This window comes from Salvelinus sp. IW2-2015, linkage group LG1, assembly GCF_002910315.2.
Source record: "Salvelinus sp. IW2-2015 linkage group LG1, ASM291031v2, whole genome shotgun sequence".
NCBI classification, from domain to species: Eukaryota; Metazoa; Chordata; class Actinopteri; order Salmoniformes; family Salmonidae; genus Salvelinus; species Salvelinus sp. IW2-2015.
Window position 1 is genome coordinate 19,563,644 of NC_036838.1, and position 12,563 is coordinate 19,576,206.

At 42.0% G+C, this 12,563-nt stretch overlaps 1 protein-coding gene across 1 annotated transcript in view; it reads left to right on the plus strand.

Moving 5' to 3' along the window:
* The window catches only part of LOC111962177 (integrin alpha-5-like), a 55,779-nt gene that overhangs the window by 26,398 nt on the left and 16,818 nt on the right, over nucleotides 1-12,563 (plus strand). Inside the window, exons 3-16 of the mRNA XM_023985057.2 lie at nucleotides 858-958; nucleotides 1,331-1,454; nucleotides 1,691-1,752; nucleotides 2,215-2,260; nucleotides 2,901-3,026; nucleotides 3,468-3,512; nucleotides 4,058-4,101; nucleotides 6,812-6,868; nucleotides 8,512-8,564; nucleotides 9,332-9,543; nucleotides 9,812-10,003; nucleotides 10,128-10,173; nucleotides 10,407-10,520; nucleotides 12,231-12,286. Of these exons, the coding sequence (XP_023840825.1) occupies nucleotides 858-958; nucleotides 1,331-1,454; nucleotides 1,691-1,752; nucleotides 2,215-2,260; nucleotides 2,901-3,026; nucleotides 3,468-3,512; nucleotides 4,058-4,101; nucleotides 6,812-6,868; nucleotides 8,512-8,564; nucleotides 9,332-9,543; nucleotides 9,812-10,003; nucleotides 10,128-10,173; nucleotides 10,407-10,520; nucleotides 12,231-12,286 (1,278 nt within the window). The remainder of the gene's footprint in view (nucleotides 1-857; nucleotides 959-1,330; nucleotides 1,455-1,690; nucleotides 1,753-2,214; nucleotides 2,261-2,900; nucleotides 3,027-3,467; nucleotides 3,513-4,057; nucleotides 4,102-6,811; nucleotides 6,869-8,511; nucleotides 8,565-9,331; nucleotides 9,544-9,811; nucleotides 10,004-10,127; nucleotides 10,174-10,406; nucleotides 10,521-12,230; nucleotides 12,287-12,563) is intronic.

Here is a 12,563-nt window from a genome sequence, read left to right on the forward strand (position 1 = left end):
TCTCAAATAAGGAGTCACKCGATGATATGGTGTGTGGTCCTTCCCCTATGACTCGAGAAACCATGCAGTTTATTAGGATACAGAAGAAATAAGTTATGAACTTCGCAGGGTGATAACATGATGAGCTTGATGCTGCTTTCCAAGAAATATTGAGGGTCCTTTTCTGGTGACACGTGATCGATGCTTGACTGCCATTTGACAAAAAAACGATTCTCGCTCTTTCCATAATAATTCTCATGTAACACAAACTGTCCACCCGCACTGTATCTGCGAGCTATTGGTAAGAGCACAGGTGCCAAGACCAAAATAGGCACATTTGCTATTTAACGCAACTGTTTGTGTGACAAAACTCTCAGTAAAGTTGGAAATGCAATGGAAACAATTTAAACTTTATATTTTTATTTGGTACTTTTGTGTGCACTAGTCATCAGCACTTATTTCTCTTGCAGCTAGTCCATTTGGTGGAAGCATACCATTAGTGGGAAAATGCACATATTTTAAACTGCAATATTTCTCTACGCCCTATGGTGAAATGTGTAGAATTGTGGGAAATTAACTCTAAAATTTACATTTCCCTCCGCTGTCAAGAAGGGAAATGTAATTATGGATATTGCCCCCCCCCCCCCCCCAACAAAATTTCACTTAGGGCCCCCAAAAGGCTAGGGCCAGCTATGACTGCATGTGTGGGTATGGATATGAGTATGCAGACCCGCAAGCCACTGTGGCCCTCATGATGAGTTCCATTTTTTTGTTGCCCCCAACCCATCAATTTCACCCATCTGCCTCGCTTAGGCTATTAAATTCATAGAAGTATTGTATTATAAATGTGAAGGTGCGTTTTCTTTGGCATCTTCCAGGAGATCGCCGTTTCCAAGTCAACGACATCGACGTCCAGGTAGAGTTCAAGTCCCATCAGTGGTTTGGGGCGACAGTGCGTTCCCATGGCAACACTGTCCTGGTAARATACTATGTTCTGTGGGATAGAGAGAATTAGGTCATAATCTAGCTGTCCAGTTAGAATTGATCATCAGAAAGCCAATACGGACTTGATTGATTTGATGATTGTATGTGTATTTTGATATTGTTTATTATTTGACTACTGTCACAAGTCGACCATAGCCCCAGTCACGAAAAGCTTTTCACAGTRTGTCAGTGATGCCTATGAACATCTGACAGCATTGTCTTCCATCAGATAGCACAACAGTGGTTTTAGAATGACGCCATCTGACAGAAGACAACGCATCTGACAGTTGATAGTTGAGTTTCTTGTGTGTTGTTTTGAATTTGAACCCTGTCTAACCCCTATACCCTTCTCTTGAATGTGTCYAAGGCTTGTGCCCCGAGGTATTACTGGAGAACGGAACACGACGCCCCCTTCTCTGACGCCACAGGAACTTGCTACCTCTCCGTGGACAACCTCAAGACATTTGTGGAGTACGCCCCCTGTCGCACAGGTACAGTACTGCAAAATACTGTACCTGAAGTCAATTGAATGAAGTAGGGTCACAACTTTGAGTTGTGTGAGGGCTGAAGCCTGACTCCAACTTGAACTTTCTTGTAAATTGACCACTGATGTCAATGGGAGATTTGTGTGTGCACATGTTATGATAYAGCTCTGGCTAGCCCATTTGGGTAGTAGCCTTTCAGTGTGACTCGTCAATGTTTTCTGCYTCTCTTCCGTTTACCTCAGAGAGACATGGTCCTGCCGGACAGGGCTACTGTCAGGGCGGGTTCAGTGCTGACTTCACCAAGGTATGTTCAAGAGGAAAAGGAACAATTCATTAACAATTCAAAATAGATTATCTYGGGAGCTTTCTATATGGGGGCTTATGTCTTGGGGGCTGTTCCAGAAATCAGGATTAATGAGTTAGCCAGCTAACTGTCCCAGAAATTCTGATATAACTTAATCCTTTTGAGAAATATATAYTTGAAATTAGCATGGAGTAATTGACTCGACAGCCAACAACCTATATTCAAGTTTAGCTYTCTAAATGAATCAGTAAATCATGAGRTATATTTGACTGCTTGTCAAAGTTAGCTGGCTAACTGAAGGAYCCTGCTTTCTGGAACACCCCACTGTATGAATTCTGTATGTTTAGCGACATAAGACTTAAAATGTAGTTATATCTGAAAGCMCCTTATACATATTCTTGATAAAAAAATTGCTTGATACGTAAGGTTCTCATCAGAGTGTTTTTTTTCTGTTTGTTTCAGGATGGGAAGATTGTTCTCGGAGGACCAGGAAGCTTTTACTGGCAAGGTAAGTGCACTATTGGATTTATGATAGGATCCTATTGGGACCATATGTGGATTTATATGAATTGGTTCAACTACAGGACGTAGAGATAGCATACAGTTTAGCCTAGAAAACCATACATCAACTCATTTTCTCCCCATTTTCTTTAAAGGCCGGGAATTCCGATTCTTTCAAACGTTTCCTTTTTATTAGACAGATACAGTGTAGAGAGACATGAGAGAGATATTATTTATGTCAGCATAACGACAGAGCGGGATTAAAACCTGCGCAGACGTGTMCATATGGTTTCCAAGCGGCGAAGTTACCCCCTAGACCAGTGGTTCTCAAACCTCTCCTCGGGGACCCCCAGCCGTTCCATGTATTTAATCCATTCCAGAGCTAGCACACCTGATTCAACTTGTCAACTAATCATCAAGCCCTTGACTAGGTAAAGCAGGAGCGCTAGTTCAGGGCTACAACAAAATTGTGAAATGTCTGGRGGTCACCAAGGAGAGGTTTGAGAAGCACTGCYCTAGACCATCCTCAGAGCCAAACTTCAACAGTCATTTCACTGCAGCTAAAACCCCATAAGACAAAGTTCAAAAGTCACAGCTCGTTTTTACCCCTGACCTCTGACCCTTATCCCCATCCGTCCTTCCCACAGGTCAGCTGATCTTAGCCACCACAAAGGAAATAGTCAAGGCCTATTACCCTTCCTACTTCCTGCTCTCTGTTACCGGACAGATCCAGACCCATCAGGTGCAGGGGAGCTATGACGACAGTTACCTGGGTGAGCATGATCCACTTCTTCATAGTAGTTAGACAGAAGCTGCGTCTGAAATGACACCCTATTCAGTTCACAGTTGCTTTTGACCAGAGCACTAAGTAGTTGCCTTACCCGATTTCGCAATGCACTACTCCCTCTTATTGACCCATCATTTTTCTCCCATTCTCTCTCTCTCCCCCTCTCTCTCGCTCTCTGTTCCCCCTCTCTCTGTCTGTTTCTCTAGACAGAAGCTGCGTCTGAAATGACACCCTATTCAGTTCACAGTTGCTTTTGACCAGAGCACTAAGTAGTTGCCTTACCCGATTTCGCAATGCACTACTCCCTCTTATTGACCCATCATTTTTCTCCCATTCTCTCTCTCTCCCCCTCTCTCTCGCTCTCTGTTCCCCCTCTCTCTGTCTGTTTCTCTGTCTCTTGTCTGTCTGTTTCTCTCTCTCTCTCCAGGTTACTCTGTGGCCGGCGGGGAGTTCAGTGGAGATAATATTGAAGGTGAGAGTCATATTTACAGTGTCAACTGACTGGCTTGCGCATGATTGGGCTTAGGGTTTGCTTACCCCATAATTCTGTCTAATAGTTATTAACTATCGGAAGTCCATCTAAAGTCCCCTATGCACTAATATACTYGTGTGCTCTAATCATTAGAGCTTTAGTCATTAGAGCACACAAGTATATCAGAAGAATATCAGAGCACAATGTAATAACCTACTTATTACATGACATTGGAGTCTACTGTACTTAAGTAGCTCACTCAAGGCCACAACATGAAGATGTTCTGCTTATTTGAAAATAAATGAAAAACTTGCGCGGTGTGCTTGGCCGTATCACTTCAGTTCATTGAGCTTTTAAGATTGAATCAAATTATTGCCACAGACCTGCAACAAGCAAACCTCAGCGTTTCATATTTTAAACACTGCTTATGATCAGCAATGTTTTAAACCCTCGGTTGTTCATATTTGGAAGTGCCTGGAGTCCTAGCCCTAGCTTGACCTCAACTTGAACCTCCTTTCTCTCTTTCTCATTTTCTGTCTTTGCAGATTTCGTCACGGGAGTCCCCAAGGGACTCATGCTGTATGGTTTAGTAAGGAGTCCTCACATATTTTATACATATTTCATCATTCATTCTAGATGAAAGTTAATGAGGGGTGACATAGGGATGACATAGAGGAATGTTACTGTGAAGAAGAAGAAGAGGGAGTGASAGAACGCCAATATATAAAACGGGAAAAGTTTCAAGTTTCAATGTCACATGCACAAGTACAGTGAAATTCCTTTCTTGCTTGCCGCAGCAATGCTGTAATCAATAACATTGTAATACTTCTGGAAGTGAATTAAGAGAGGGATTTAAAGAATGATGTTCTTATACAAGAATGATGTGCATACATATTCATAAATGCATGTGTTACAACTAGGGCTGTTACGGTGACCGTATTACCGCCACACTAGCCGTCACGAGTCAAGATGGCAGTCAAAGTCCATGTTTCCGTTGAGTCACGGTAATTAGGCTTCTCCAAGCTYTGATGCGGCTGATGGTTGTTAGTAGCCTACCAAACTTGCTAACTGCCTGGTACTCCGCACTCTATTGTCCCTCTAATCACTCTGACATCAACGCAAATGTAATYGAAAATCGAATCAAACACTTCATGGGAGCCCATGAGCTTATATTGAGCAACATTGCTATAGGCTATGCAATTGAGTGAGAAAACAGAGTGATGGCCTCTTAAAAACAGGAGGATCCCATCAGCTTTCTATAGGCAAGGCCTACTATATTTATTTCTCAACCTTCCTAAATTAAGCACATTGCTTCTCTTTAAAACAGGAGTATAGCCTACCTGGCTGGCATGAAAATAAACCACGGGGAAAAGCATCCTCCATTCGCTATTTAAGTGCATAGATTACATGTATTTTCCCCCTGCCCCTGTTTCAAGACAGGTGCATGATAATGGTCCATTCTAAATTAAAACAAATTTCACACTTATATTATTTAGTATATGTAAAGACAAGCTTAAATCAAGAATAGTGTGATGGGTGACAATATTAGCCTATCACTTGTGAATGATATATTATCACTTGTGAATGATGCCCAGCTTAAAGGAAACAGYGCATGCTTTTTCCCCRACTTTTTCAAATCATAGTCCCACACCTCATGTAGCCTAGCCCATAGCCCTATATGTTTTGATAAGGTTTGTATCACAACTAAAGTGGCCAAATACCTTCTTAAAATTAAGCACATTAATCCGCTTTACAATGGTTGTAGAGCCGAACTGGCATACGTGAKTTTCAAGTTTGGGGAAGATCATTTTTACCATAAAAATGCCCCTTTATAATAAAATCACATTTGTTGTCACTTTTGAGAATGGTATTTTCCTGCAAATGGAACAGTCGCGCTTATAGCCTACTGCCGTGTGCGCATTGCTGCGCTTATAATGTGAAGAAATAGCCTAATAGTTTATCAACATTTTAAGCTAAAMGTTTTAATCTGTTGCGTCAGGCTCATTGCTTAAAACAGGTTTTTTGATGCTAGTGGTTGTATTMATTTGGGATCTATCGCATCCCACAACTGTCCTGGTCTATGCTTKGAATATTTATTTCTCGCACAGAATAAAATAGGTCAACTTTTGTACTATGTACATAGGCTAGTGCTTTTGCTGTTCGTTAGGCCTACTCATCTTGTTGGCTGACAAAAAGTAAATGTGGACAGTTCTTCCAATATCTTCAATATGTGCCTCGGAATTGGAGAAGGACACGCGCAGTTGCATCCCATATGTGTCTGTCTTCACTTGTAGCCTGTGAGAAAGACCCAATCACTTGATTGAGAGCCATGTGAGTGAGAGGTGCTTCGGCACGCAGTGGGGAGAAGGGAATTATAATTATTATATTCAGCCCGAGGGCATAACGGCCACTGACCTCAAAAGGCGTAGATTTTTTTAGGGGGATTATGGCCACACAAAGGGGATGCAGCWGGGAAATTCGAGGCATTATCAAGTGCGTTATCAAGTGTGTACAGCCTGTGCAAAAAACAAAGCAGAGCTCATGCCTTTCATGCAACTTTTTTCAAATCATCATTAGAGTTCAATCATGCAGCCTTAGAATGTATTCAAATCTAAACATAGAGCCCAACATTGGTATCACAACTAAAGTTACATAAATAACTCTAAATTTAGCATATGAGTACGCGTTTCTTTGTTAACCGCTCAACACAGAATAGCCGCATGTGCGCACTCCCTCAAATCGTTTGGAGAAAATATCCTTTGTATTTTAATCAGCTATGTTCAATTGTATTCTTCATACTATAAAATAATTCCACGGAATTCTAAGAAAATCTTGTCTGCTAAATGAACTAGTGTAGGCCACAGCCATATGACATAGTCAGATCACCGCCTAAAATATGGACAATGCAGAGTATGCTATTCTGTTCTTCTGAAATAGACTACATTTTCCTCATTTCATGTTTCTTTAGACCTGTCTCAAATAAATAATGGATCTATTGTGATGGTGTAAGCTATATTATATGGATTTATTATACTTTTTAAAATGTAGATGTTCCAAAGGTCTGAATCAGTGGCTTGTAGGCTATGCGTGGAATACAGGAGATGCTAAATGTGTTTATGTTAATTAAGGGTAAATTATAGTGAGATCAGCAATTATTTGCTTGACAATCACCGGCTGACAAAATTTCATGACCGCCACAGCCCTAGTTACAACCAACAGTATTRCATGTCATTTTCATGATGGTTCTCCTACAATCATGGTTGATAACTGAAGGTTTTTTCTAAACTCTCTCAATGCAGGTGTCCATACTCAATGGAACAGACCTGACATCCATGCTGAACCTAACCGGAGAACAGGTTGGTGCAAATCTACTTAACAGCAAGGGGGCTAGGCTATACTGGACTTTTGGCGCCTCTATTTTGATTTGTGGGTATATATAGGGGGGCTGAAGGAATTTGCCCCCAGGAGATAACGCTCTATCCCTGGKTCAGAGATGAGCCCACAAAGCCCTATGTGTTCCATACGTTGTGAATCACACAATCACATACACACGTAGACACACACACACGAATACACCAAAGTACACACGTGTGTGTGTGTATACACATGTCTTGTACTAACCTTGTGGAGACACAAAATTCAGTCCCATTCAAAATCCTTTTTTTTTTTACCCCCTAGAAATACCATTTGACCATGTGGGGACCAACAAAATGTCTCCAGTTGGTCAAATTTTGGTTTTGTTTACTGGTCTCCACAAGTATAGTTAAACACGTACACACACACACACACACACACACACACACACACACACACACACACACACACACACACACAACACACACACACACACACACACACACACACACACACACACACACAAACAGTATTACAGCTACATGTTTACTCAGGATATTGTGTTGCAAAATAAGGGGGTGGGGAGCTTGTTTATGCCAACCCACCATTGTGCCAAAGGGTTTGGATTCCTCATTGGCTAAATTGCTGGATTTTTTGGGATAATGTGACATGGTTTGTTGCATGTTACTCCTGTAGTCTTCTAAATTCTCCATGGCTGATGAACAAGACAACTACTATTGTACATGCATATGTGTGCTTTGTATGTATGCTTTCTGTGTACGCTGCTAACGGACTGCTAACTGCGTATTGCATAGTGGGAACGATCTGAAATGAACTCCTGGTTGGATTTGATTTGACGGTCTCTTTAGGTTGACTACTCTCCACATGAGTGCTTTGGACTGTGCCGTCGGACTCCACTGTGTCAACAAAGCTGTGTAAACAATGTCTCCGTGCCATACATTTGCATGTTTCTATACAAGTAGCCGTACCATGAAATTGATCTTGCTGGTTCGAGTATACTGCTGCGAATTCGGGGGGTAGCTCAGACCGGGACTCCAACCCAGGTCCAGGGACTGTCAGCCCAACACCTCAGCCGATTACGCCAAGAGATCCAAACCATTTGACGAGGTCGCTATGTGTTGGGTTACGGTAGCTACACTACAGTAGCTCTAACATCCACTACCTCTCAGCTTTATAGAAGGACCACCATACTGTACATTGTCGATGAGTCTGGTGAAGTCATTCACCAGGGGATAATAGCTGTGATATGAAACTCTTGACAACAGTCCATCATTTATGGCATAATATAGAATCGTCAAAGATAACGACACCGAGTGACCAATCCTCCCTCTCTCTCTCTGAGATGCCTATAGCAGCTTGAGTMCCCCACCGCCTCCGAATGCCTACCTCCTTCTACCTCTCATGTAACTTACAGAAGCTCTGGCACTGAGCTTAGAGAAAACAGAGAGGAAAGAGGGAGCCAAGGGGGATGGATTTGGGGGGCCTGATTGAAGAGGAAGGCTTCTAGGGCGAGGGGATATAAGAGAGAGAAGTAGAGAGAGAGAGAGTGAAGRAGAAAGAAAGAGTGATACTATGCCCCCCGGTGTGATTACACACTAACTCTGTCTGCTTTAATGTCTTCCAGATGGGGTCCTATTTCGGCTACGCAGTGGCAGCCACGGACATCAACAACGACGGGTGAGTGAGCTAGCGTGGAGAGAAGGGGAGAGAGATGGAAAGAGAGAGAAAGAAAAATAGGGCGAGMGATGAAGAGAGAAAGACAAAGTGTGCAAAAAGAAGGCAGGTGTGGCAAGATTTGGACAGACAGACTTGGACAGACAATGTATGCTAACAAGGGAGAAAGGARAGAGAGATGGAGAGAGAGGAGGTGAAATACAGTATTTCAGAARATCCCATGGTCATGAATTTCCCTCTGTCATGTGTCATGAAAATTCCTTGYCATACAGTAGCTACTCCTACACTTCCTTTCTCCTGTTTTCAGGTTCTCTATTGGTCAATTCCGCYTCCCCTATCCTATTAGACTCATAGTCAGGAAACTCAGGACGTCACACTTACTACACTAATGCACGCTAGCTCAACTTTAGAGGCCTTGATTTGACCTAAAGTACAAGTCCATTGTAAATCTTGAGAAGTAAAGTTCAACTCTCTGGGGTTATTTACCTCTCCTCTCTAGGGCTGGCACAACTACCATATAACCGTGTAACCGACAGTTTTGGATGAAGACCGCCGTGAAAATAAAATAACCTTCATAACCGTAAAATATATACAGTATATATATTTTTTTCATTTTACCTTTATTTAACTAGGCAAGTCAGTTAAGATCAAATTCTTATTTACAATGATGGCCTACGCCGGCCAAACCCGGACGTCGCTATATATATTTTTATGAACAGCTGACTGAATGAGCACACATCATCTCTTCCTCTCTCCTCTCTCTTCCCCAGGATGGAAGACCTTGTGGTGGGAGCTCCCATGTTCATGCAGAGGGGTTCCGACGGACTGCGTTGGGAGGAGGTGGGCCGTGTCTATGTGTACCTGCAGCGGCGACCCTTGCTCTTTGAACCCAGGCTGCCCCACCTGGGGGGGAGCCAGGCCTTCGGGAGGTTTGGCAGCTCGCTGGCCCCACTGGGAGACCTCAACCAGGACGGCTTCAACGGTGAGAACTCTGGAAAAGCTTGGGTCATATTCATTAATGAACACTGTAGAAAAACATTTTGCAATGGAAAAAACGAAAATGAGGRTTTCATATTGGACAAGTTCAGGTAGTACCTTTCCTTAGTTTTCCACATTTGATGCCTAAAGGCCGCACATAAAACTATGTGATACATTTCAATCGTTCATGCAAGAACATAGCTAAAATCAGGGCGGAGGGAGTGGGGATAAACCATTATCCTGAAGTGTCATAACTCTGTTGATTAACTTAGATATTGCCATCGGCTGTCCCTTTGGAGGAGACGACCAACAGGGATTGGTCCTCATCTATAATGGACATGCCAGTGGACTGATGGACATGCCCACTCAGACTCTATCTGGCCAATGGGCCTCTGGCACCTTTCCCGCCAGTTTTGGCTACGCCCTCCGCGGAAATAAAGATCTGGAYCATAATGGCTACCCAGGTACAAGAGAAAATGGTTTAGTCCAATTGCCCAATTTTGTTTTCAATTATTTAGCCTTTTCCTATTTCAGAAGGCATCACATTGTTCTTGAATTAGTGTTAATCTTGGGGTCATCTTTGTGCAGATCTCATCGTAGGTGCTTTTGGGGCTGACAAGGCTGTTCTGTACAGGTATATCCTCGCACCAGAACATTATTGGCTCATTGTACATGCAAATTAGCTAGCTGACCAATTACACCACATTTTTGTATTTGTATTTTAATTAAGCATGTACCTTCATCTCAAAGTATTGTTTTATATGTGACCTTTGTGTAATTTTGAATGACATAATTATTTTTGTATTGGAATCAAAGCTTTTGATTAAGGTAATCATATCTTCCAATTTGTTGCTATTCTCCTATCAGGGCTCGGCCTATTGTCAATGCCAGTGCTTTTCTTACGCTGCAACCTACCATGATCAATCCAGAGGAGAAGAGTTGTACGGTGTACAATGGGAACGAGACGATCTCTGTGTCTTGGTATGTTGATACAGATGTGCTGTCTTAATTTGACCCTGCTTCTCACAGCAGGAAAATAATCCTGCAGTAACGGTAAATTAAATTATGTGATTTATAATTAATGGACATTTTTGTAGGGCTTGATACATTTTTCTTTAGGGCAAATAAAGTATGAMATKTTGAAGTGTAAATTACACCCTTTAGAAGCCTTTTAAAACCTTGAATACACTACAATTTGTATTTCCTGYCRCGCAGGAAAATTCTGTGTGACAACAGATTGATCAAATTAAGATAACACATTTGTACATCCTTTTTCCTTTTCAAATAAATCTGATTGGTTGAAACACTGCTGATATTCCATGGGTTAAGACAAGCATAGCCGGTAACACTTCATTTTGAGAGTCCCCTTGTACAGCCCAAAAAAATCTAGCTATCAGTAACATGTCAATTGTACTTCCGGACACCACCACTACCATTGACTAGGATATTACTATAGCCTCATACAGACCAACCTTGATAGGAGGGAAACTGTCTTCAGCAACAATATAAATTCAAGTGCTAGACATATTATGTAGTACATTTTCCACTCTTAAACCATGTCAATGGACAAAACGTCCGGTATTCACCACTTGAGAATGTCAAATGACACCATGTTTGACAAGCTTTTCCAGTCTCCGGTCCAGTGTGAGTGTTTAATGGCGAAGTCTATATTCTGAGCCCAAGCCAAGGGAAAATKTCCCTACTTTTAGCTCACAAAAATTCCTTCCATAAATTAAAGTAAAACATTAATTATTTTTAGACTCTTCRGAGAAAGTTATGACTAGTGGCTGGTATCTTGGTATCTGCCTTTAGTACAGAACAAGTCGCTTTTGTTTGTGTCTTGATTACCGTTTATGTTGCTGGGAGACTTGGGGAGGCAGCGGAAGAGGGAGGAGTAGAGGTGGGGTGCTGTGGACAGAGGAAAGGGCGGAGAGGGTTGGCATTCACTTTGAATGACATATTATTTGGCACACCAGCCTAGGACACAGAATGCATGAGGTGATACACCCACACACGCACATTCACACGTGCTCAGGCAGATGACCATTGGCCACACACTCAAACASACRCACACAGATTTACAGTGGAGCATACAGATGTTGTGTGCATGCACACTCTCATAATCAAACACACACATTCTCTGCCTCTGCTTGTAAACTTTGGGTAATATCTATTAAAGGGGAGAGGTTGAATTGGGCTTCAATTCTGTGCGAAGATTGAATGCATTTCAATTCAATGTACCAATAAGATGAAACTTCTCAGAGATTTCTTACTATCAAATCAAATAGATTTTTAATGCCATTTTTACATCAGCAGATGTCACAAAGTGCTTATACAGAAACCCAGCCTAAAACCCCAAACAGCAAGCAATGCAGATGTAGAAGCACGGTGGCTAGGAAAAACTCCCTAGAGAGACAGGAACCTAGGAAGAAACCTAGAGAAGCACCAGACTCTGAGGGGTGGCCAGTCCTATTACTTCATCATATTTTCAAACTTGAATACAAGATTAATAGATTTCCATTACAGGGTATTTATTCAAAGGTAGCATTTTTTACATGGAATGCATCATTCAAAATGCAGTAGTATTGTATATTATCACTGTATTATCAGAGCTCTATATGGATCTATTGAATATACCGTATACTGAAATACTCCCCCTCACTATTTCTTCTCTGTCTTCACCCCCTCCAGTGTCAACCTCAGTTTCTGCCTCTCGGCCAATGGGAAGCACCTCCCTGCTGATCTAGGTGAGCCCAGTGTTTTCATTTTGAAAGACCCCGACACAGCTGTTCCCTATTACCTTCCCTTGTGTGGCCACAAATATGCCTGAACTCACTGTGGTCAATTTAGCAGTTAAGATTAAGATAAAAGGGCAATCGAGTAAGTACAGGGGAAACTTTGCAAGGTTTGTGAGTGTATGTGTGTGTTTATGTTTGAGTATGTGGGAGTGGGATTGTGTGTGTGTGTGTGTCTGCACTTGGGAATGGGTATTTGTAATTGTGTGTATTGTGTTAGTGTACCCAC